The sequence below is a fragment of the Wasmannia auropunctata genome, unplaced genomic scaffold (assembly GCF_000956235.1).
Source record: "Wasmannia auropunctata unplaced genomic scaffold, wasmannia.A_1.0 LD335207.1, whole genome shotgun sequence".
Lineage (NCBI taxonomy): Eukaryota > Metazoa > Arthropoda > Insecta > Hymenoptera > Formicidae > Wasmannia > Wasmannia auropunctata.
This window is the reverse complement of record NW_012027683.1, coordinates 65,179-89,783: the sequence shown is the minus strand read 5'-3', so window position 1 is coordinate 89,783 and position 24,605 is coordinate 65,179. Positions and strand designations below refer to the sequence as shown.

Below are 24,605 nucleotides of genomic sequence, written 5' to 3'. Positions count from 1 at the left end.
GTTTCTTTCAATTTTTATATTTAATTAATTGTTGTGCAGTTTACTCTACAATATTTTCTCATTTTTATTATATATTCAGACCGAGACCAAGAGCGACCGAACGCAGTTGCTGATCGAGAAGTCCGTGCGAGATGACGGCGGCATGTACACCGTGACCGCGACGAACGAGCATGGAAAGGACTCGGCCGATATCGAAGTGATAGTCGTGGACAAGCCTGGACCACCACAAGGTCCTCTGCAATACACCGGCACGACGCAGGAGTCTGTCGGGCTGTCCTGGAATCCACCGGCGGACAACGGCGGATCCGATATTACAAACTACATCGTCGAGGTTTCGGATTACGGTTCTGACAATTGGCGACAAGTGCCTGGATACGTTCCCAGGACGAGCTTCACGGCGAAGGGCTTGACTGAAGGTAAGAAGTACGTCTTCAGGGTCCGCGCCGAGAACATGTACGGTGTGTCGGAGCCCTTGGAAGGCAAGCCTGTGATCGCCAAGAGCCCGTACGATCCGCCGGATGCGCCGAGTCAGCCTGAGATTCTTGGTTACACTCCTAACAGCTGCAGTCTCGCGTGGAATCCTCCTATTAATACTGGAGGAAAGCCTATTACCGGTAAGATATTGTAATAAATTATTTTATAATTATTTGCCTCTTATATACAGGCGAAAATTAATGTTTTATTATCTAACATTGTTATATAATATATATATATATTAAATCTTTATGGTTTAAAGAGATTCTTTGAAATTATTAAATTTAAATTTATATTGTTAAAAATTTAAACACGATGGAACTCCTTTTTATTTTCTTGATGGAAATGTCGAAAGTTACATGTGACTTACGCTATTCGCATTATTTTCTTCAAGTTATTATTTCTTTCATTTTTTTGATGAAAATACGATGTTAAAAGTTACACGTGACTTACATTATTTGCATTATCTTCTTCAGGTTATTACGTGGAAAGGCGCGAGCGTGGCGGCGAATGGTTGAAGGTCAACAATTACCCGACACCGAACACGACGTTCACCGTGCAGGATCTTCATGAGGGTTCGCGATATGAATTTAGAGTGAGCGCTGTCAACGAAGCTGGAACTGGCAAACCCAGCAAGCCTACTGAACCGATCACAGCTGGACATCAACGCTGTAAGTATATTTTAATCGGTCATAATAATATATTTTAACAAATGCAATCCAATTCAAAAAAATTTATTTAAAAATGCTATAATCTGAACGCTTTGTCTTAGCATTTATTTTAATTTTAATCTTTCTTTAATATTAGTTTTATTTCATATTATTTTGATTATTAATATCAGTTCCAAATTCGAATTTTATTTATAACCATTAATATTGATTATTAGTTTTAATTATCATGCCAATATCTTTTAATATTTAGTTATATTATTGTTATCATTGCAGTGCGTCCTGACGCGCCCGAGCCGCCCAAAGCGGATAGGATCACCAAGGATTCGGTGACCCTGAGCTGGCGACCACCGCGAAGCGACGGTGGCTCGAAGATTCGAGGATATATCATCCAGAAGAAGGCTAAGGGTGATGACGACTGGTCAGATGTAAACGGCGCGCCCATACCGAGCAACGTGTACACCGTGCCGAAGTTGAAGGAGGGCGAAGAGTATCTCTTCAGGGTGTTCGCGGTGAACGATGTCGGCAGCAGCGACCCGAGCCGACCCAGCAATCCGATTGTCATTGAAGAGCAACCCAACAAACCAGTCATGGATCTCGGTGGGGTTCGCGATATCACCGTTCGCGCCGGCGAAGACTTCTCCATTCATGTGCCTTACATTGGCTTCCCTAAACCGACCGCCACGTGGTTCGCCAACGACGTCGTCAAGGATGAAACCGATCCACGCGTGCATCAACAGTTGGCCGATGATTTTGCCAGGTGTGTACTTTTGACATTATTATAAACTTTTGAGAACACGAGGATAAAAAAAAAGATATAAAGTTTTCGGTTTGCCTATTAATTTTAAAGTTTAATATTAAACTTCAAAGTTTTGATTATATAATATATTTAAATCAAAAATTTCTCGTCATCGTGGCGTAGATTAATGAAGATAATGATAATGCACATTATATTATTAATTGGTTTTTTGCTGCAGCCTGGTAGTGAAGAATGCGAAACGTTCGGACGGAGGTCAATACAGACTTCAGCTGCGCAACTCATCCGGCTTTGACACGGCGACCGTTAACGTCAAGGTCCTCGATCGTCCTAGTCCACCCGAGAATCTGCGCGCGGACGAATTTGGTGGCGACGCTCTCACTCTCTTCTGGAATCCGCCCAAGGACAACGGCGGTGCTGATATCACTAACTACGTGATTGAGAAGAAGGAACCGAAGGCCGCCACGTGGTCCAAGGTGAGAAATATTATATTAAGATCATTATCACGAAATCTGGATAAAAAGAATGCGAGGAAGAATTAATCGGGAAAATTGTGTAGCATAGAAATTAATTTGGAAGTAATACCAGAGGTTCTAAAGAGAAGAAACTTGCAGGTGAGCAGCTACGTTACGACACCGTTTGTGCGAGTCAGAAATCTGACGGTCGGTCAAGTCTACGAGTTCCGGGTGATGGCGGAGAACCAGTACGGCACGTCGGACCCAGCGACGACGATCGATCCGATAAAGGCGCGACATCCGTTTGATCCGCCGGGTGCACCTGGCACACCTCGCGGCGTGGAGACCACCGAGGACAGCATCACCATTACCTGGACCAAGCCTCGTCACGACGGCGGCTCGCCGATCCTCGGATACGTCGTCGAGAAGCGTCTTCTCAACGAGGACAAATGGGTCAAAGCCACTCCGGCTCTGGTGCACGACACTACTTACAAGTGAGCGATCTGTGCTACTGCACATTTCTAAAAAAAAAGTATCTTTCATTTTAACGTGATGTCTTAACAATTTTTTTTATCGATCTTGTAGAGTCACTGGACTGATCGAAAATCATGATTACGAGTTCCGCGTAGCTGCGGAAAATGCCGCTGGTCGGGGACCATGGAGCTCCAATTCCGACGTTATTCGTGCCAGTGCTCCACCATGTAAATATATCTTTTTAAAAATGTTTTATTCTACAAATAAAAAAGAATATATATTTTATAATTAAAATGTACTAAAATTATTATATGTATATATATTTAATTAAATTTTTTATCATCATTGATTTTTTAAGTTAATTCAGATATAGTTCAACATAACAATCGTTTTGTTACAGTCCCACCGAAGATCACGAGTGACCTCAGCATCCGCGATATGACCGTGATTGCCGGAGAACCGTTCACCATTACGGTGCCGTACACAGCCAATCCGAAACCGAGACCGAACTGGTCTATCAACGGCGAGGAAGTTCTCACTGGTGAGAGGATCAAATTCGAGACGACTGACGTGGCCTCACAGTTCATTAACAAGAAGGCAAAGAGATCGGATACTGGCACATACACGATATATCTCACGAACACCGTTGGCACGGACTCCGCCTCGTGCAAAGTCCTTGTTGTCGGTAAATATCCTGCTACGCATCAATTTTTAATCCCCGATTTATTATTTAAAAGAAAACTGCATCTTAATTATTATAATTAAATTGTTGTGAAAATAGCAAAATAATAATTTTGAAAATTTTTTTTAACTAAGCACTCTGATATTAAAGACATGTGAGTTACATTATAAGAGTATTTCTTTCTTAGACAAACCGTCGCCACCTCTGGCGCCTTTGGACATCTCCGATATCACTCCGGAAACCTGCACGCTGACGTGGAAACCGCCCTTCGACGATGGTGGTTCGCCAATTACGAATTATATCGTCGAGAAACTGGATCCGGCCGGCGTAAGTTTTTACTTAAAAAATAATGATTATAAAAAATATAGCATTATTTTTCCATACGACATAAGATGCGACGTCGAACAGATATCGATATCTTTATTGCTCTTCCAGTTCTGGGTAAAGCTCAGCAGCTTCGCGAGGAGCACACATTATGACGTGATCGGTCTGGAACCGAATCGCACGTACAATTTCCGCGTAAGAGCGGAGAACCAGTACGGTATATCCGACCCGTTGCAAGCTGACGAGCCGATAACAGCCAAATTCCCCTTCACGGTGCCGGATCCCCCAGGACAGCCACGAGTCATCGACTGGGACACCTCAAATGCCACGGTAGTATGGACGAGACCATTATCCGATGGTGGCTCTCGCATCCAGGTATGTAAAAAAGAAAATGTATACTTACGAGATATAATATTGTACGATTATATTTGTATATAAAGATCAAAGTTTAAAGTTGTACTTTCAAAGTTTAGATATTTTTTACGCTATTAATATAATAATAATGTATTCTACTAATGTATTCTAATAATGTACATTTATTAATATAAAATAACAATTACAGGGTTACAAGATCGAATTCCGCGATCCCGCTGAGGACGTTCAGTGGCGCGTGGCGAACGACTATCTCTTCAAGGACACCACGTACGTGTGCTATGGTCTGATGAGCGGCCACGAGTACGAGTTCAGAATCCGCGCGAAGAACGCGGCCGGTTTCAGCAAGCCGAGCCCGCCGTCCGCGCCGTTCAGACTCAAGAGCAAGTTCAACGTGCCGTCGCCACCTGGCACGCCACAAGTCACCAAGGTCGGCAAGAATTACGTTGATCTGCGATGGGAGCCGCCCGTGTCCGACGGCGGTAGCAGGATCACCGGCTACGTGATCGAGAAGCGCGAGGTGGGCAGCGCGATGTGGTCCAAGTGCAACGAGTACAATGTCGTCGATACCGAGTACACGGTTATGCATCTGATCGAGCGAGGTGACTACGAGTTCAGGATCTTCGCGGTGAACGCGGCCGGCAGATCCCAGCCGAGCTCGTGCACCACTCCGGTGAAAATCTGCGAGGTCGAGGGTGGCGAGAAACCGGAGTTCATCAGAAACCTGCCCATCAGTCAGATTATACCGCTTGGCAAAATGCTCGTTCTCGAATGCGAAGCCACGGGTAAACCATTGCCGACCGCCAGGTTAGCAGAAATAACATTTATTTAATATTTGCTAGTTTTCTTATTATTGACTAAGAGAGACTTATTTGAATTAAAATAAAAAATTAAAATTAACATTTAAATTGATTATTTGAGATTTATATGTACTTATGTCTTAACAGTAATTATATTATTATTATACATTTATTGTTCACTCTCTTTCTCTTTCTTCGATCTGATATTAATATAATTTTAATTTGTTCAGGTGGTTGAAAAACGGTCGCGAGATCACTTTAGGCGGCCGCTTCCGCGCCGAAGCGATAAACGGCATCTACAGGCTGGTGATATCCGAAGTGTGGGACGCAGACGACGGCGACTACAGCTGCCAGATCTCGAATCCGCTCGGCGTCGCCGCGACCACGTGCAGGCTGAAGATCGGCACACCGCCGCGCATCGAGCGCATGCCGGGCGATCTCTACCTGCCGGAGGGCGATAACACGAAGATCAAGATCTACTACAGCGGCGATCAGCCGATGGAAGTGATTCTGAAGAAGGACGGTCGCCAGATCATGGAGACCACGCACATCAAGTACACCGTGTTCGACGAGTATCTCATTATCTTCATCAAGGATATCCAAAAGGACGACGCAGGCATTTACGATCTCTCCATCTCGAACGACAGTGGTAGCGTCAGCGCGTCCTTTAACGTGTACATCACCGGACTGCCTGGACCGCCGATCGGTCCGCTCGACGTTTCCGATATCGATAAGCATACGTGCACCCTGTCCTGGCATCCGCCCAAGTACGACGGTGGTCTTCGGGTCACTCACTACGTGGTGGAGCGCCGCGACGTCAGCCACACGCACTGGATCATCGTGTCGTCCTTCTGCAAAGACACCACTTTCGTCGTGCAGGGTCTTACCGAGGGTCAGGAGTATCTCTTCCGGGTGATGGCCGCCAACGACAACGGCATGGGCCCGCCGTTGGAGGGCACCAACCCGATCAAGGCCAAGGCGCCGTTCGATCCACCGGGACCACCCGGCACGCCCAAGGTCATCGAAGTGGGTGGTGATTTCGTCAATCTTTCATGGGAGAAACCGGAAACGGACGGTGGTGCTAAGATCCAGGGTTACTGGATCGATAAGAGAGAGGTCGGCAGTCAGGCATGGCAGCGTGTGAACGTTAGCATCTGCCTACCGACGCAGATTAATATCAGCAACTTGATCGAAGGAAGGCAGTACGAATTCCGCGTATTTGCTCAAAACGCCGCAGGACTTAGTCCCGAATCGAAGGCCTCGACCTCCGTGAAGATCGTCGATCCGCAAGCGGCGAAGCCTCCGGAGGTCATTCAACCTCTCCAGAAGGTTTGTATTTTTTTAATTTGCACCTTGCATAATTATAAGCAATTATTATAACTGAGACGCAAAATAATGCAAGAAAATTTTCTCATTTTTTTCTCTCTCAGGTGAATTGCGTCCAGAATCACAACGCCCACTTCCAGTGCAAGATCATCGGCACGCCGAAACCAAACATCACATGGTTCAAGGGCGCTCGCGAGATCGTGAGCGGTAGTCGCTACAACATCTACTCCGAGGGCGATACTCACAATCTTATTATCCACGACGTGTTCGGCGAGGACGCCGACGAGTATTTCTGCCGTGCGGCGAATAAGTGCGGCGTGAAATCCACCAAGGGCGAGCTCTTCATCAAGACGCCGCCGAAGCTGAACGTGCCGCCGCGTTTCCGCGACACCGCCTTCTTCGACAAGGGCGTGAACGTCGTCATCAAGATTCCGTTTACCGGCTACCCGAAGCCAAAGATCACGTGGGTGCGCGAGGGCGAGGTGATCGAATCCGGCGGACATTACTCCGTCGAGGTAAAAGAGCGACACGCCGTGCTGACGATACGCGACGGCAGCCGCTTGGATTCCGGTCCGTATCGCATCTCCGCCGAGAACGATCTCGGCCAGGACACAGCCATCATCAAGATCCAGATCAGCGATCGTCCGGACCCGCCCAGGTTCCCGCAGGTGGATAACATCGGTCACGACTCGCTGGCGGTCAGCTGGAAGCCGCCGGTTTGGGACGGCGGCAGCAACATCACCAACTACGTGGTGGAGAAACGCGAGCACCCGATGAGCAGTTGGATCCGTGCCGGCAACACCCGTTTCTGCACACTCGCGGTGACCGGCCTCAGCCCCGGACAGCAGTACGATTTCCGGGTGTGCGCGGAGAACATCTACGGGCGCTCGGATCCGAGCGAGGTGACGCCGTTGATCACCACAAAGAGCGTGATCAAGCGCGAGTTCAAGAAGAAGGAGTACGAGGTGGACGCGAGCGGCAAGAAGATACGCGGTCGCGAGGACGAGAAGCCGCACGACTACGACCAATTTGTTTTCGACGTGTACAGCAAGTATGTGCCGCAACCGGTCGAGATCAAGCACACGTCAGTTTACGATAAATACGACATCCTGGAGGAGATCGGCACGGGCGCTTTCGGCGTGGTGCACCGCTGCCGCGAGAGGACCACCGGTAACATCTTTGCCGCCAAATTTATCCCGGTGTCGCACGTGATGGAGAAGGAGCTGATCAGGAAGGAGATCGACATCATGAATCAGCTGCATCATCCCAAGCTGATCAACCTGCACGACGCCTTCGAAGATGATGATGAGATGGTGCTGATCTTCGAGTTGTAAGTATCCACTTTGGACAGAAAAATCGTTTGCTATTAAATCCGACGGTCGATCATGATGGGTTTGCGTTATCCTTGATCTCGATCATTTGTCTCTTTAGCCTGTCCGGCGGCGAACTGTTCGAGAGGATCACGGCCGAAGGTTACACCATGTCCGAGGCGGAAGTCATTAACTACATGAGGCAGATCTGCGAAGGTGTCAAGCATATGCACGAGAAGAACATCATCCACCTTGGTAAGATATTTTAACAACGATTTTCTTACGATACACATGTGAAATTGATTATAGATTTTATTTATCAGTCCAGTAATTCAGTCAATCTATAATTTGTCTTTTAATTAAATTTTATTTTACTAGAAATTTAAGCCTTTAATTATTATTTGTTTATCGTTGATTAATGGTAATAAAATAAGGCGCAAAATTTATAATTTTAATTTTGGAGATGCCATTTAAAAATGTTGCGAGCACTTAATTTATTAAATGCATTATGTTATCGTATGATACGTGATTGTTTCTAGATATCAAACCCGAGAACATCATGTGTCAAACTCGCAACAGCACGAATGTGAAACTAATCGATTTCGGTCTGGCTACTAAACTCGACCCGAACGAGGTAGTGAAAATTAGCACGGGCACGGCCGAGTTTGCCGCCCCCGAGATTGTCGAACGTGAGCCGGTCGGTTTTTACACCGATATGTGGGCCTGTGGTGTACTGGCTTATGTTCTGTAAGTAAACTTTTTGCCACATAATCGAAGCGATTGAATATTTCACGTTTCTTAGATGTTCGATTTATTTCACTATCAAATGTAATAAGTAATAAAATACTTAATATTTTTTAAGGAGTTATTGCTTAATCAACTTTACAATTATTGGAAGGTTTTAATTAAATAATTGAGACGATTGTATGTATTTATGTATTTTGTATGTACTTTGTGATAAATAGAATTTTATTTAAAAAAACAAAAGAAATTTATCGACTAGCATGCGTCGTTTGCACAGATTGAGCGGTCTTTCGCCATTCGCCGGTGACAACGACATCGAGACCTTGAAGAACGTGAAGGCATGCGATTGGGACTTCGACGAGGAGGCATTCCGCGACGTTTCCGAGGAGGGCAAAGATTTCATCAGGCGGCTACTTGTCAAAAACAAAGAGTACGTTTTACCGTTTCCTTCACAAACCTTTTCCTTCTTCTCTCCTGTCCCGTTATTATTTCGTTCACATTACTGTATTCTTGTCTTTCAAGGAAGCGCATGACTGCGCACGAGTGTCTACTTCATCCATGGTTGACCGGCGATCATAGCAAGTGGACCAATCCAATCGCCAACAGTCGTTACCTCAGCATCAGAGACAGATTGCGTGCCAAGTATGAGAACTGGGACAAGTATGTCCTTCCCATCGGCCGCCTAGCCGAGTACTCGTCGCTCAGGAAACTTTTAATCGAGAAATACAGAATTTACGATTCTTGCTTCGGTGAGGAAAAAATTACCACATGCATAATTAATTTTCATAAAAGCTATGTGAAGACATCCGATCGTCTGTCTCGCTAACGCGTAACTCTCCAATTAATTATACTTTTACAGATCGCCGACAAGCGGCACCTAGATTCGTCATCAAACCGCAAAGCGCGTTCGCCTATGAAGGACAGAGCGTGAAATTCACTTGTCGCGTGATCGCCATCGCGGCACCGACTCTATCTTGGTCGCATAACAACCAGGAGCTACGACAATCCGTTAAATTCATGAAGCGATACCACGGCGACGATTACACCTTTATTATTAACAGAGTCAAGTTGGAGGACAGAGGGGAGTACATTATACGTGCGGAGAATCATTATGGCTACCGCGAGGAAGTCGTCTTTCTCAACGTACAACGTAAGCGTTCTTTCAGAATTTTATGTCTACGTTTACATAATTTTGAGAGAAAATTGTGATTTTTTTTTTTTATTTAGCACTGCCGAGAGAAATTCCGAAGTACAGGCCCGAGCTGCATCCTGTACGCAGACGAGAACCGCTTGGCTACAACGTGTGGCTGGAGACGATCGAGTCGGCGCCGAACTTCACGTTCCTACTGCGACCACGTGTCATACAGATCAGGCAGACTTGCAAGCTGCTCTGCTGCCTGAGCGGCAATCCACCTCCCACTGTGAAATGGTACAAGGACAGGGAAGAATTATCCAAGTACAATTATCCCATGAGCAACGCCGACGGTGTCGTCACGATGGAGATCGTTGACTGCAAGCCGGAGGACAGCGGCAAATATCGTTGCGTGGCTACCAACAAACACGGCAAAGACGAGACTAGTTGCGTAGTCATCGTAGAAGGTATGACATGAATAAGTTATTGTATATCGAATTAAAAAATATAGAAATTGAAGGATGAGAGATTATTTTACGGAGTTGAACGCAATAATTATACCTGTTTATTGCGAATAATTTGAGATAATTAATTATTCTTAAAACTAAAAAATATAATAAATAACTTTTAAGATTAATTTTGCATTTAAAATTGATTTTATTTAAATTAAGATTTATTTGCGTTCTTCGAACTTTTAGAGAGAAATAAGGTTGATAATATTTTTCATATAATTTAAATTGAATTTGCTAACGAAACAGACCTCATTGAGCGTTTATTTGTAGGCACTGGAGAAACGGAGGAACAAGTAAAATTAGTGCACGACCTCCTACATTCCGGAGGTAGAGCTGTTTAAAAGTGTACCCTGTTTGCCACCCTCTTCCTCTGTTATTAAAAGCAATTTCATTAGACGATAGACATTTTGTTTTTGTGTTCGTCCATTTACATCATCTAGTTTTTCATATTATTTATGCAAAAGTAACTGTAAAATTTTAACTATCTAGATTTATTCCAAAAATAATGACCCTTGGATTATATTATATAACTACTCATTCCTTTTTTATATCCTGCATACGTACTTCATGTTGAATTAGCTTTCTTGCTTATTTTTGAGTTCTTTTATAGCTTGCGTTTTGCAATGAAAAATACTAGCCGTGTAAATTTTATAATAAGATTACATAGTTATATACGAATGTGTGTCGTTCTTTCATAACGAATGATTTTGCTCCAAGATCGAAGGTTCATCGAGCAACCGCTGAAGCCGGCACCACCGCCGATCGTGACAGTTCACAAGTCTAGCGGTTATAGCGGCTACAGTTCCACAACCCAACAAAATTCCACGATCTCCTCTTATAAGGTATCTCTTCGAAATAAGATTATTTATAATAAAAATGAAACGACTGACACGATATTTTTGGATACAATTTCAGGACAGCTCCAGTGTCAAAGTTAACGACTCGTCTGACAAACGAAGCATAAAGAAGTACGGCTCGAAGCTCGACACTACCGGCAGTCCATCTCGATCCAGAAGCGCCACAAAAGAACTCACCCGTAAGCATATCGTTTTTTTTAATATGTTATACCTCGAATATAGCTAGACTATTTAGGATAAAATTTATTTAATCTCACATGAATATATTGAAGTGCCCTCGGACGATTCGATGAGACCGCCGCAGTTCACTCAAAAGCTGAAGAATCTCACGATCAACGATGGCGAACATTTGGAACTCACGGCCAAAGTCGATGGCGATCCGGAGCCGCAAATTACTTGGAGTAAAAACGGCAAGGTAGACGCATAAGTCCGAAATCTATTCGTTATAATTAAAATCTAATTAATAAATTAAATAAAATATAAATTAAATTAATGCATTAAAATCACGTGCAAAAGAAACGTTTCTATTGATGATTATTATGTGTGTGTATGTGCGCGATAAAATTTTCTTATAGATGCTGAGCTCGTCAGAGGTCGTCGATCTCAAATACAAGAACGGAGTGGCCATTCTCACGATCAACGAGGTATTCCCCGAGGACGAAGGCGAGTATGCGTGTCTCGCGACCAACAGCATCGGCAGCGACACGACATCCTGCAAACTGACTATAAAACGTAAGAGCACATCCGCAATTCTTATCAAATAATTTGATCAATCAACGCGGTGTTAATTCAACTTCATATAATTCAATCTGAGCTCTAAGTGGGGATTTAATTTTGTCTTTTACTTTCATTTTTATGTTATCTTATTGTATATACTTTATTAGAAGCTAAATATGAAAGACGCGTGACGCTTAGTTAGTCCAACTTCGCTTTCCAGCCGTGGAGAACGCCGCCGGGAAGAAGCAGGGCGACGACAAATCGCCGAAGATCGTCGACCACCTGACGAGCAAGTACGTGAAGGACGGCGAGGCTGTGACACTCAGCTGTCGAATAATCGGCGCGAAGAAGTTCGACGTGGTGTGGCTGCACAACAACAAGGAGATCAAGCCCAGCAAGGACTTCCAGTACACCAGCGAGGCTAACATCTACAAGCTAATCATCGCCGAGATATTCCCCGAGGACTCCGGCACTTACACGTGCGAAGCTTTCAACGACGCAGGAGAGAGCTACTCGTCGTGCACGTTAAGCGTACTCGGTAAAAGAAATGATTGTCAAATCGTTTAACGGAAGAATCCAATATTAGACTAGACGAGCGACAGTATCTTAATTTTCATCCGTTCCACGTTTCTTCCAGCTCCAAACGAAGAGCCGAAAAGCCCAGCGTTCGCGACATTCCCGCAGTCTGCAACAGTGAGTGAAGGCGAGTCGGTTACTTTCACGTGCAAGACTGATACCGCGCCTTTGAAAGGTACGTAATTTTTTAGCTATAGCAACTTAAGTAAATAAGTAACCAAATAATTGTAATGATAATTTAGTAATTTAAGTAAGTCATTTTTTAATAATTTTCCTCGCCCTCCCTACGTTCCGTTAAGCGGCCAAAGCAGCGCCCACCGTGTTGTTAACAATATCACGAATTTTCCAGTGACTTGGTTGAAGGATGGCAAGGCGATCCCCGAGACGAGCAGCAGATACCACTTCAGCTCGGACGGCAGCACGTCCTTCGAGTTCGGCATCAAGGCTTGCACAGCCAGCGACGTCGGTCAATACTTGGCGCGTGCGATCGGCCAGAAGGGCGAGACAAACTCGGCGTTCGCTCTCAACATCGTCAATCCCGGCGAGCTGTGAAAATCGATCTTGGTACCGGGTTACACGTCGATTATCATCGCGGTCGACGATCGAATCGGAGCATCTCTGACATACATTCTTCGCGGAGAACACGTTTCTGGATCGTTTCGCGAATATCAATGGGCGCACGTGTATACCTCGGTGGGTCTCGTATTTATCCGAATACGTTCTCCAAAAGGATCTGTATCTCCTCCGCTCTCGCACGCGTCCGACTTGTGGACGATCGTTGCCGCGCCTTCCACACTCTCGCCTTTCTGCTTTTCGTGAAATTTAACCGGAATGCACGCGATGCGAGCGAAGAGTCGAGCCGGAGCGGCTCGGCCGCAGCGAACATTTTTAGAGTATGTGACGTCCTTATATAACAGAAAAGAAGAGAGAACTGGAGGACTAATTATTTATCTCTTTCTCTCTCTCTCGCGTATTCTATATGTAAATTATTCTGGAACGCTGTATTTTCTTCCTGTGTGTTTGTCATGATGTCGCATGATCCGCGCGAATCGTCGGGATCGCGGCTCGCTGTCGCGACGAGAATCCGAATTCGCCGTCTCCGCAACAAGCATTACGGATAGCACGCGCAACTACTACTACTACTACTACGCTAAAATTATCGGCTTTGCTGTATTACACGACTCGGCACACATTCGAGTACACGCATCTACTTAACGGGCATATCACGAGTGTGGCATCCAAAAAAAAAAGAGAAAAGGGAAAAAACGGGCATCTCGTGGGATGTCGACGCCCGCGAAAGCGATTTTCCCGGCGAGACTGCCAGCATCCTCAAAAAAAGAAACATCCGAACATACGTTTTTAATACCATCCAAGAATCTCGCCGGGGGAATCTCTCGATGGCGTTAGGAGTACGCAAGTGTTGTTACTGTCGCGATGTGCCCTCCTATTCCATGTTAATGGTACGCACCGTCGTGTTTTACTTGTTTGAAGACTGCTTCCGTCAAAAAATTTACGATAAAATGAAACATACAATTTAAAATGAGTCTGTTATGACAGTTATTACACCCTCCTATCTTAACAATCGATCTATTCTTAATGTAATTTCTATTAATTTTTCCCATACTCATTCCCGAGTTAGCGTTTGCGTTTGTATCGAACAGCAAAGGAATACGGTACGCTTTTTGTATATTTGATAATGAAGATAACCGGTATAAATCTTAAGGAGAAAACATATAATTAATGTAACTGTAGTATAAAAATCATATAGTGAGAGACTAGATTCCATGCTAAAGCAATCGCTTGTCAAGCAAGAGATTTTCATTATTTTCAAGTTTGATTTCTGAAATTGTCACATCGCGTATATGACACTAGGATTTTTTAATAGGAAAATATTTTTTTCGATTGTGATAGAAACAAAGTGTCCAAAATACAAAGTTAAGCCTATAAGATTTTCAACTGAAGATCGCGATACTGCATCATCCCTTAGAGGTAAGAAAACTTTCAAATATTAACAATAAACGAGCCTGAAAACAAAGCTTGATTCTCCAAAGCGGAACATAAATTTCTTTCTATAAAAATTACAGTTGTGACGTAACAAAGAGGAAGCCATAATAGTACACATAGTACTGTCTTTTCCAGAATACTCATCAATTCAAGCTCTGTGGAATTATTGAAGAAGAAAAGAAGTCATAGACAATAAAAAAAATTTGTACTTTTTTTGTATATTTTATAAAAAAATTATGTACAGAAAGTATTTCCATATATGCAACGATGTAAAGTTTGCACAATCATTAAGTATTCATTTGACATTTCGTAATAATTTGAAATATATAACAATCGGTAGAGAACATCGTGACACATAAAAATAAAAGTCAACATATTTTTTGGAATATGTAAACATGTCCGTTCTTTCTGCAACATTTACATTTTTTGTATTTTTATTTAGCTCTTTCTCTCTCATATTTAATCAATATTTAATTAACGAGAGTTGACCTACATTGAATTTGATAAAAGTTTGTCGTGTGTAAGTGATCTGGATGAATTAGATTAAAAAATCTTTTTGGGGAGTGGGCAAAGGAACGGAATTTTATTTGATTTTGTATACTTATGCTATGCACGTGTAACGTCATTTTGTCACCTAATTCTGTACAAGTTTTCGAATCAACGCATACTAGCATAATTAGATCGTTAAGATACTTATACTCATAAAGTGGGGGTGTTAAAAGTGATAAACACGCATCCTGTTCTGTATGCAGTAAGTATTTCGAACTTGAAACGTCATTTTCGAATTTCATATACGCGACTCTCTTTTCAATAATACACTTTTCCATGTCACATTTCTCTGAGACAAATCTTAAAAGTTTTTCATCTGAATCATCAATGTCTGCGAAACATATTATGTAAATTGTAAACTTATTTTCTTACATCTACATAGTGTATAAATCATAATACTTACCAATGTAACATGGCAGAGTCTTGAGCGTCAGCATTGGTATCTCGCTTGGCAAACATGAAAATAAATTATAATCACTATCTACACCCGTTCTCGTTTTCCATTTGTTTTCATCAGGAAAGTAGACATAGAACATGAAAGTCAAATCTGCAGAGACAGATGTTAAACAGAGTCTAATATAAATTTTTTATGGCAGAAAGGCAACAATTTTCACACAGAATCTATAATATCTGAAGATGTCAGCAATCTGACAGAACTTGTTGATATAGTCTGTTAGTAATAATCAAGAACAATCTACGCTGAACACCTCCGAAACTGCCGTTAGATTAGTGTTCATTTCCCACATGTAAAATTTTGTCTGGCTCTTACAATCAAAGTCTATCGAAGCTCGTACAAGTTATAATTATTTGCGCATCATTTATGCGTGCATTTAGTGCGAGACATGTTGACGTCACTTTGCTGACACGTTCTGATTTAATTTGCTGTCAATCTGCCGACATTTTGCTAATATCTTACTTACAGGCGTTCTTGCCTTTATCAATCTCACCTCTAAAGGAAGAAAAAAATTTCTGTTTGTCTTTCATATGTACACACTTATATATGATTAATTTTCCATCAAAAACGTAATGATCAGGAACAGTGGTAAATTCCCAAGGCAGGTTTTCACCTGATGTCCACAAACCTGTGTCATCGAAAGAAAAACATTTAGAATGAATAATTAACAGAATCAAATGGTACCTTCGCACTTAACGTCTAAACTCCTATATATTGTTTAAATACAAAAGCATAAATGAATATAACAAAAAAAAAATATTTTATCAATAAAAGATAATTTTAAGATTAAATTCGTAAATTATAATTATGAGAAGCAGTTCTATGTAACGTGATGTAAAGAGAAAAGTTGTATACAATAATTTTCGTTTTGATTAATATGCCTAAATTGAAGTCAATCATTACATGTATACTTTTCACGTTATATTAATAAACTGCGCATTGTGCAGCTGCATAATTAAAATCACCTGTATAGATGTTGTAGATGTCAACACTCTGTAATTTTTTTCGATATCGTCCCACGCCGCCCACAAGTACCAAATAATTGTTCAAAAACACAGCAATCATATGCCTTCTTTCAACTGGCATTCTGCAATATTTGTAGAAATTATTTTAACATTTTATTAAACTAACATTATATTACTCCTATTATTTACGTAGCCATTAAGATACTCACACTGTCTCAAGATGCCATTTTTTAGATATCAAAGAATAACGCCACACATTTTTGTTAAACTTGCCCGTACCAATACCAAATTCTCCACCACAAAGATATAAGTCGTGTCCTAAAAAAAATCACATAATATAATAAATAAATAGAATACTGTTCTAGATAAAACAGAATAAATGAAAACAGACATACTTCTTGCAATAATCTGCATTCCCGCTAATGTATGAAATCTAATGCTACAATCGATAATATCATCCGGATATTTGAATGAGGTAAGCTCAAAGAAATTTTTCCCATCCCAGCAATGAATAAATTGCTCACTGAGACATGTAGCCTCATTGGCTTCACAAGATATAACGCCATGTAAAATTTTTGTTTCCTTATTTCGTAAGATATCTGGAGAAATTGTAAAATCCTTCAAAAAGAGAAAAGATTTTCTTATATACAGAACTATAATGTGTTAAATGTGTAAAAGTGCAAAATATTCGACGATGATTTTCTTAATGTAAGACAATTTGTTTTTTAACTCATTTATGGTGAGGTAATGTGGCGTAGAGTTTCTTTATATTATTCCTAAGATTAAATCACTTTATGATTTATTCTCGGGAGCTTATTTTCTCTGAATTATTTAAATCGCTTTAATTTTAAAATTTTATTTTTATGTATAAAGATAATATACCCACATGATGATAGTTCATCCATTCTTTTGCGACATAAAACAAATAAGATTCTGTGGCTCTTATATTAGTGTTCCCAATTAATTTCACAAAATTTTGCTTTGACAGCTGATAAATAGAATTGAGTGGCAATTCATCAAAGCGATCTAGGCAAACTGCCAAAGAAAGATCTCGTAGCACATTGAGACTTAAGTCCTGTGACAATTTCCAAATATCAACTGCACATGTTGGTGACATATAATGTGTCTCGAGTCTGTCGATTATGCATTTTTCTAAATTATTTGTTAGAAATAGAATGCTTAAATCCAACAGGTGCCAAAGACGATTAAAACCTTCTTCAATACTTATATGGTCTACCGCAAGTCTGTCATTGTGAATCCAATAAATGAAATCCTACAAAATTATTATTTCTTTATTTGGATGGCGCAATGAGAAGCAATTTTTATATTTTTGTTTATTAAAAATATATTTTATTAAAAATTGTGAAAAATTCGCTACATAAAAAAGCGAACAAATTTTACTTTTAAAAAGAAATTTCATTCTTAAAAACCGAAAAAAGAATTTCTTATGCTGCAAATCGTAACTAACCTGCAACGTATTTGGGGAAACATCATAATTGACAATGTGCTCCGTTAGGCGACGTTCTAAATAGTTCACGGACATAAGCGCAGCAAAATACTGACTCTTGCCGATTAGGTTTTGTTTATCAACTTCGAATCGATGCGCACCAAGAATTAACGTCACTGTTTCACGTTGATTCTCATTTTCTTCGTTTCTGTTTTCCATTCTAAAATGTGCTCGCTGAAATAAATATGCAAAACAATTGGCATTATTTTCTTTCAGTGTGTATTTAATGTTCACGTGGCATTAACTATTAACACTACCGTCTGCTGTTCTGTAGAATTACTTAGACACAAGTTTGGAGTCTGGAATAGTTTAGACAATGCGCTTACAAATTTTTATTCGCCGTGTGTTTCAGGCCATCGACGAGGTATTATTAAGGACGGTCGACACTCGACCGGCAAATTTTCATGCTGCGGACTCGGGGATAATTGAAGAACGATGACATTACCAACCAATTTGATTGTAGGATAAACACCAGGATACATACTTAGGATAAACACGATCATATCTATACGTAACCAAATTATTATTTTATTATCTGCGGCAGTAAAAATTTTACATGAGAAGTTTAATTTATTAAAACTATATACATATAAGTTAAAAATATTGACCTTATGTGTATGTACTTTATTAATTATAAATGCATTTAACCACTTTCATGTAAAAACAATTACAACCACATTAATTATTTCTCTTCCAGATATTTAGATATTTAAATTTAGATATTTATAAATTGACAAATAAATAAAAATTATTTTAATATTATATAAAGTTCATTGCTGTATGTATATGTATGTATGTATATACAACATCAAAATTGTATTATTTAGCTATTTGTGATACCGTGATATCTTTCAAAAAGTGGAAAAGAGATTACGATATTATCGACGACTAGTCATATCGAGGTGTTCGATATGACCATACGAGGTGTTGGAGTCAGATTTGAAACGAACGCAATAGATTTATATATATTTCTTATACCAAGTAAAATTTTATTTGACGATATAAAAAATATAATAAATCACGCGATTAACATTTTGAGCGTGTAAAACAAGTGCGATCGTCAGATTCTGATGATTAAATAATCGTGATTCCGTGCTTCAAGTTCTTCGACTATTTATTGATAATATAAATTTATTTCTTCCTGGGAAAAAAAGTTCCACATATATAATTATATATAATTATATGCAAAATATGTCCATAAACGTTTCTTTCCTTTGTAAAATTATTCTTTTAATTATTTTTTATGTTTCCTTCTTATCATTATTAATTTTGTACTAAAGAATAATTTTACAAAGGAAAGAAACATATATAGACATATTTTGCATATATTTATTTCTATAATTATATTTAATTATATGTGGAACTTTTTTTCCCAGGTTATTGATTTTGGTTTAATAAAATGTCGTGAAAAAAGTATATATTTTTGGAATTAAAATATGTGTGATTGTAATGATCTGTTTTGCAAATAAGAATTCATAAACGAAGAGGAAGGAGGCTAGGAGGAGGAGGACAAAGCCGGCGAATAAGTAATGGTCAACAGAACAAATATATAGTGAATATTTTATTATTTATTTATCATTTTTATGTCATATGCGAAATTGATTGTATATCCTCGTGACAGTCGTATAGCCCAGTCCGTTCACCATTTCGTATCTTTGTATTATAGTATGTACACGGATGGCGCGAAACTGCGTTGTATTTTTTTCTCTAAACTTAGTATCGACGGGCTTGAAGAGGAAGAATCATATAATAGGCATGCACGATTAAAACGCCTAAGCTATTTGTCATTGACGGACAACGTTCGATCTCTCGAAGCGGAAACTCGAAGTCGTCGTCGAATCTTTATTTTTAATTTCTTTTTTAAATAAATAAATCGTCGGTTAGTTAACAATTGATCAAGTTTTCAAGTAAAACGTAGCCTTGTTTAGTCAAAATCTTGTAATTATCGAAGATTAGTATATCATTGCGAGAAAGCGACGATTTCGAAGTGAAATCGAGAGCAAATATTGATCACAATCGCGGGAGATCATACTGGAGGAGCTGAGCGAGAATAAATATAATTGAGATACACGATGAACAGCATAAGATCGCGATAGTAGGGAAAACTACGCACCTAAGCAAGAAAAATTTGCAGAAAGGTTTAGCAAAACCTTTTAATTTAATATAATAACATACAAGTAAGAGACTTGTGAAAATTATCTTCTCAAATTCTGTGTAAGTAGCTTTTCAAATTATATAACACATTAAATAACAAACTATCAATAACCTGCAGCTTTTGATAAAAAAAATAACATTTTATCTCTCCATGTATTATATTCATATAGAAACAGTATAACAACAGCGATTTCCAGGAGACGGAGAAGATTGAATTATGGTGCGAAGTTGCTCATCTTGCTGTACCGTAAATTGCAATACGCTGGCATTATCGAAGCCCCGGTGGTATTACTGCAGAGGATCACGATCTGTATACTGATCGCGAAGATTGAATTACCGCAGCTAAGTGTACCCTCTGACAGGCGAGACGGTCGAACGAAGCGCTGACCTCCTCTTCATCGCCCAGCTCCGCGTGCATATGTACGTACGAGTGTAGTCTACGTGCGGCACTCTCTATCTTTAAAAGAAGGAATCGACGGCGGTCTCCTGCACGAGGTACCGATCACGACGGTGCGGTTTCTCAGATCTCGTTGACGTGCTGATGAATGTTGTACGCCCGTCCGCCCCTCCTGGACTCCTTCGGCACGACGACCCGATGCTGCGGCACCACGGCCTCTGCTTCGAGCTTCCTCTTGGCCTCCTCGGTCGCGTTTCTCTCGGCCATCAGATCGCTCGGCCTGGAGTAAACGAACGTGGTCTCCGCGCCGTGGGACTGCCCGATGGTCGCCGAGCCCTTCAGGATGTTGTCCTGGGCGCTCAAGAGCTGCTTGAACCGCTCGTCGCTCCTCTCGTTCTGGACGACATCGACCATGTTCCGGGCCGACCTCGACGACACGTCGGTTGACGGTCCCGCTGTCCGTTCGTTATTCGTCATTTGCTGTGGATGATGGTCCTGCTGCCCGTTGTCCTTGCCCGTGAGATTCAGCTTTGGGTTCAGGTTGAGACCGAGCCATTGAGTGAACAGCGCGATGCCCTGCTCGGCGCTGGCGGACACCGCGGCGATCAGCTCGTCGGTGTTCAGAGTGTCCTCCTCCTCGTCCGCGTTGTCGGCAGGCTCCGTTGTCTCTGTGATGCTGCGCAAAAATTATTGTGAAAGAATTAATAACAAGAAATTCTTTCCTAAGATTTTCTCACGTTGTGCGAATGCGGTTAAATCGTTACGAGTTTTAGAGATACTTACGCGGAGACCTCCGCTTGACGGACACCCTGATAGAAATTGAAGCATCCTATGGGATATGTGGCTTGCGGGGTGCCCAACAAAGCAGGCTCGATTACCATACAGCCATCGTAACCACCGACATCAGATTGCTTCACCGATGTGAATCGCGCGCAGATTTGTGCCAAATCCGACAACAGGTTCATGCATGTCGGTTTGTTGGCCGCGTTCGCTGCAAGGATGTAAATATCGTCAGTTACAAATTTAAATTTATCGATTAATTTGTCGTTTGTTTGATGCAAAAAATGTAGACATTGATAGATTAAATCAAAGTATAATTTACATATATAAAATAAAATTTTTTTTAATGTGCAAATATTTTCAATGCATGCATTTTAGTTCAATTTAAATTACAAATAATTTAAATTGTAATTAAACAATTTTTTATCTAATTTAAAATTCAATACAGATAAAAGATTTCTTTCTTATTATTACGATTTGACTACTTGCCGATCCTTATCGTTGCATTGTGAATTGGATTATCGCCGTAGCTCAAATTTAACGAGACATTCTGCTCTTTCTGCTTGATGTTGACGCAAGCCGGGCCACCTAGATCGATAGTGGCCGTCAAGTTCAGGTCGACGCAGCAGAGGCAACCGGAAGTCTGGCACAGGCATTTGGACTGCGACGTGGACGATCTCGCCTCGGCCTCCGGCAGATCCCACGAGAGCAAGGTCTCTGCGGATAGGAAACGCATGTGTGTGTATGTGTGCGCGCGCGTACACGCGCGCACGTGTATGTGGGAGAGAAAGAGAGAAAGAGAGAGATAAGGAACGCGCGTGGCAGAGAAACTCGGAATAGAGAAATCGGAACGAAACGAAAGTCGCGCCGTCGATCGAAAGTCAAATGGAAGCCAAATTTCTACGCGTTTCACCGGCGCGTCGTAAAAGTTCCTTTGGATTCCCCTTTGGAGGAATGACGAATCAGACTGTGACATTTGAAACGTTTATGCCCCATGTTTATGGATCGGGGAACTACACTTGGGTGCTAAGTGTGCCAATGCGTGGATTTCCATCGACGGACTTTCTCGCGCATTGTCGAGCGGCCGAATGACAGTTTTGAGGGCAGCTTTTGTCAGATTTTCACGGACGACGATTGACAATGAAGACAAAGGCGACTTAGAATCGAATAGCGTAAGATGAAAGTGAAATTAGAGAATGTATCTAATTTAAACTGTCATTGTAAAATTCTTATCCCAAAGATTTTATTCGATTTTATTACGTTTATTCGAAGCGGAGCAACAATTTGAAAATAATTCTAAATAAGAAATGTTTAAGAAAAAATGCAAAAGAAATTTGTTCCTAAGATTTTCTCACATTTTGCGAATGCGGTTAAGTCTTTCTTTTAGAAATTAATTATAAATATAATATATTGAGAAAAGAGCTTCCTTTTCTCTTTAACAAAACTGTCAACAATATTTTTCTGGCAAAATAACAAATGTGAAAAGAATTATTTTTTTTCAACATTAAACTATCATAATCACATTCACAAGTTAGCCTTACTCCGCAAGACGAATTAACGAAAACGATCGACATTTTGTTTTTCAAACAAGTAGAAAGTAACCGGTAATCTCTTTATTGCGATCGCGTTTATCACGTGAACGATATATACAAAACGACAACAATCGCAGTCGCGCCGACGCGAGCAAACACGTGCGTCCGTATCGTCGGCGCATTGAAATCTCCGGCGCGGCGCGCGTCGCGGTCACCCGCGCGAACCTGAATCTTCGCACTATGCAGCGGTTTTCTTAATCGCATTTTGCCCCGAACAGCTCACCGAGCAATCCAGCGGACGCGACGACCACCAGCGTGACCATCAGCACCAGAATCGTGGCCCTCACAGCCATGGCGTGTTCCCCAAAATTACTGTTCGCTCAACAGGGCCGTGGCGGAGAACGATCGCGCTCGATCCCTCGATCGAGCAGCAAGTCGGGATGAATCGGGATCTATCGCGGTGCTGCGACCGCGCGAGTGACGGACGATTCAAAATTGAACTTGACGCGCGAGTGAGGAGATCTTCGGAGATCTTGCACGGCAAAGAAGAAGCTTAAATCTGGACACGGCGCCGGTGCCACGAGTGCCGGATCGCCGACCGGTTCGGCGGTCGGCACGAAAACAGGGGACAGGATTGGTCAGGACCGTTGTGTCGGTGGGGCACCCCGGCCGGCCACCGTCGTCGGTGCGCGACGCGACGCGACGAGGGGGCAACAAACGGCGGGCAAGGAACCTCATCTGGGTGACCGGGTGACCTCCTTCCTCCGTCAGCCTGGTACCGCGGGAGGGAACTCGCGAGCGCCGCGCCACGCCGCGCGCGCCGTGCCCCTCCGCGACGCGTATCGCGGCATAGGGCTACGACGAAATGGGGTACAGAAGGCATTGGGCTACTCTTCGGGGATTATTGTCCGCGATGCTGGAAGAAGCCGATGCTGCTTGAGGACGATTTTCTTTTGCGATCGCTTGATGAAAGCTTTGGAGATTCGAGACGTAACGGGTCTGCAATTTTCTGGAAATTTTTGTCGAAAGCGGAAAAATAGAAACGCGCAGCTTCTCTCTTTGGAAATTCTTCCCGAGAATTGTCATCTCGCGACACGTCTTCACGCTTTTATGCGTGAATCTTTATCGCGAAGCCGTGAAATCCATTAAAGTGCTGTTGTCACAAATTTTCTGCGATAAAATCAAAACCTATTTTCTCAAATTCTTTTAAAATAATATTATCAATTTATCAATAAATAAATTTAACAGCACCGAAATTATCGAAGAAAAAATAGTTTTACAATTAATACTTTGACAAACAATCGTGCACTTGCAACTCATAACTTTATAAAATTACTAAACGTACCATTTTCGAATTTCATTATCGCAATTGCTGACTTTTTAGTCTCTAAATTTCCATGCGAATTATTGAGAAAAATTTCCGTGAACAAGAAAAGCACTTTCTAACATAAAGCATCCACACAAAAAAGCTCGTTTTACTTTGCGTGCGTGTGTTTTCTAATTTAATAACGTGCCGGACGTCTCTCCTTTTTCCCGCTTGAGGACCCTCTCCTCAGCTTTCACCGTTTGAAGAAAAGTCACCATCTTCAGCTCGCGAACTGCAAAATCACTTACGATTCCGTTCTGTCGATTGCATAGCGTGTCGCGTTCTTGATGTTTTTCTGTTTTTTTTTCTTCTTTGGACGTGCGCGAGCGTGGGCGCGGTTCGCCACGCGTGACTACGAGAGACGGGAAACGGAGCGAAATGTGTGCTGACGTGACCGCGGAATGGACCGAGTGAAAAGACATTCTCCCTCGAAGGGGAACATTCCTCTTTGAAATAGACCCCATTCATTAACAGCAGAAATGCAACTTTCTCTATTCGCCTGTAAAATTTATTTATTTATTTATTTTGCGTTGGAAACGCGTGTAAATATGTTGACTGCCGTTCGACGAAGCCACGAGACGAGGTCGCGAAATGTAGATTACGGTTTCCCGTCAATTTCGTATAAATACACCGGACTGAAAAAATAGATCGATTTCTCTCACGCGGCCTGTCAGAATTACGTCAGACGAAGAAACGATCGGAAGCAATGCGCTCGTA

The 24,605-nt window shown here is 41.7% G+C and overlaps 3 protein-coding genes across 11 annotated transcripts in view; 1 reads left to right on the top strand and 2 right to left on the bottom strand.

The window, feature by feature from the left end:
* LOC105457560 (twitchin) overlaps nucleotides 1-13,723 on the top strand; it is a 65,713-nt gene extending 51,990 nt beyond the window's left edge. For all 7 annotated transcript variants that reach the window (XM_011702296.1, XM_011702295.1, XM_011702293.1 and 4 more), the window contains 26 exons: nucleotides 80-614; nucleotides 951-1,145; nucleotides 1,419-1,902; nucleotides 2,120-2,375; nucleotides 2,514-2,848; nucleotides 2,940-3,055; nucleotides 3,229-3,513; nucleotides 3,698-3,837; nucleotides 3,946-4,209; nucleotides 4,397-5,013; nucleotides 5,237-6,335; nucleotides 6,437-7,662; nucleotides 7,764-7,897; nucleotides 8,182-8,389; nucleotides 8,664-8,816; nucleotides 8,909-9,135; nucleotides 9,246-9,536; nucleotides 9,614-9,985; nucleotides 10,301-10,357; nucleotides 10,748-10,872; nucleotides 10,946-11,066; nucleotides 11,160-11,302; nucleotides 11,463-11,619; nucleotides 11,825-12,142; nucleotides 12,242-12,355; nucleotides 12,530-13,723. In XM_011702296.1, coding sequence (XP_011700598.1) covers nucleotides 80-614; nucleotides 951-1,145; nucleotides 1,419-1,902; nucleotides 2,120-2,375; nucleotides 2,514-2,848; nucleotides 2,940-3,055; nucleotides 3,229-3,513; nucleotides 3,698-3,837; nucleotides 3,946-4,209; nucleotides 4,397-5,013; nucleotides 5,237-6,335; nucleotides 6,437-7,662; nucleotides 7,764-7,897; nucleotides 8,182-8,389; nucleotides 8,664-8,816; nucleotides 8,909-9,135; nucleotides 9,246-9,536; nucleotides 9,614-9,985; nucleotides 10,301-10,357; nucleotides 10,748-10,872; nucleotides 10,946-11,066; nucleotides 11,160-11,302; nucleotides 11,463-11,619; nucleotides 11,825-12,142; nucleotides 12,242-12,355; nucleotides 12,530-12,732 — 8,175 coding nt within the window. In that variant the 3' untranslated portion in view covers nucleotides 12,733-13,723. The remainder of the gene's footprint in view (nucleotides 1-79; nucleotides 615-950; nucleotides 1,146-1,418; nucleotides 1,903-2,119; nucleotides 2,376-2,513; nucleotides 2,849-2,939; nucleotides 3,056-3,228; nucleotides 3,514-3,697; nucleotides 3,838-3,945; nucleotides 4,210-4,396; nucleotides 5,014-5,236; nucleotides 6,336-6,436; nucleotides 7,663-7,763; nucleotides 7,898-8,181; nucleotides 8,390-8,663; nucleotides 8,817-8,908; nucleotides 9,136-9,245; nucleotides 9,537-9,613; nucleotides 9,986-10,300; nucleotides 10,358-10,747; nucleotides 10,873-10,945; nucleotides 11,067-11,159; nucleotides 11,303-11,462; nucleotides 11,620-11,824; nucleotides 12,143-12,241; nucleotides 12,356-12,529) is intronic.
* Nucleotides 13,724-14,382: 659 nt separating this feature from the next.
* Nucleotides 14,383-18,044, bottom strand: LOC105457557. Of its 3 annotated transcripts, none has more exons than XM_011702282.1 (9): nucleotides 17,986-18,044; nucleotides 17,621-17,833; nucleotides 17,039-17,425; nucleotides 16,548-16,770; nucleotides 16,362-16,470; nucleotides 16,153-16,274; nucleotides 15,654-15,815; nucleotides 15,137-15,280; nucleotides 14,383-15,064 (listed from the first exon to the last, which is right to left on the bottom strand). In XM_011702282.1, exons 2-9 carry the CDS (start codon nucleotides 17,816-17,818, stop codon nucleotides 14,655-14,657), a joined length of 1,755 nt encoding a protein of 584 aa, XP_011700584.1. In that variant the 5' UTR covers nucleotides 17,819-17,833; nucleotides 17,986-18,044; the 3' UTR covers nucleotides 14,383-14,654. The 3 variants fall into 3 exon arrangements, with proteins under 3 accessions (XP_011700584.1, XP_011700582.1, XP_011700585.1); XM_011702280.1 differs by having other exon boundaries at nucleotides 17,917-18,036; XM_011702283.1 differs by having other exon boundaries at nucleotides 15,681-15,815; nucleotides 17,917-18,036.
* Nucleotides 18,045-19,205: 1,161 nt separating this feature from the next.
* On the bottom strand, nucleotides 19,206-21,790 carry LOC105457556. Its single transcript, XM_011702279.1, has 3 exons — nucleotides 21,480-21,790; nucleotides 20,994-21,201; nucleotides 19,206-20,886 (listed from the first exon to the last, which is right to left on the bottom strand). Exons 1-3 carry the CDS (start codon nucleotides 21,724-21,726, stop codon nucleotides 20,334-20,336), a joined length of 1,008 nt encoding a protein of 335 aa, XP_011700581.1. The 5' UTR covers nucleotides 21,727-21,790; the 3' UTR covers nucleotides 19,206-20,333.
* Between the last annotated feature and the right edge of the window lie 2,815 nt (nucleotides 21,791-24,605).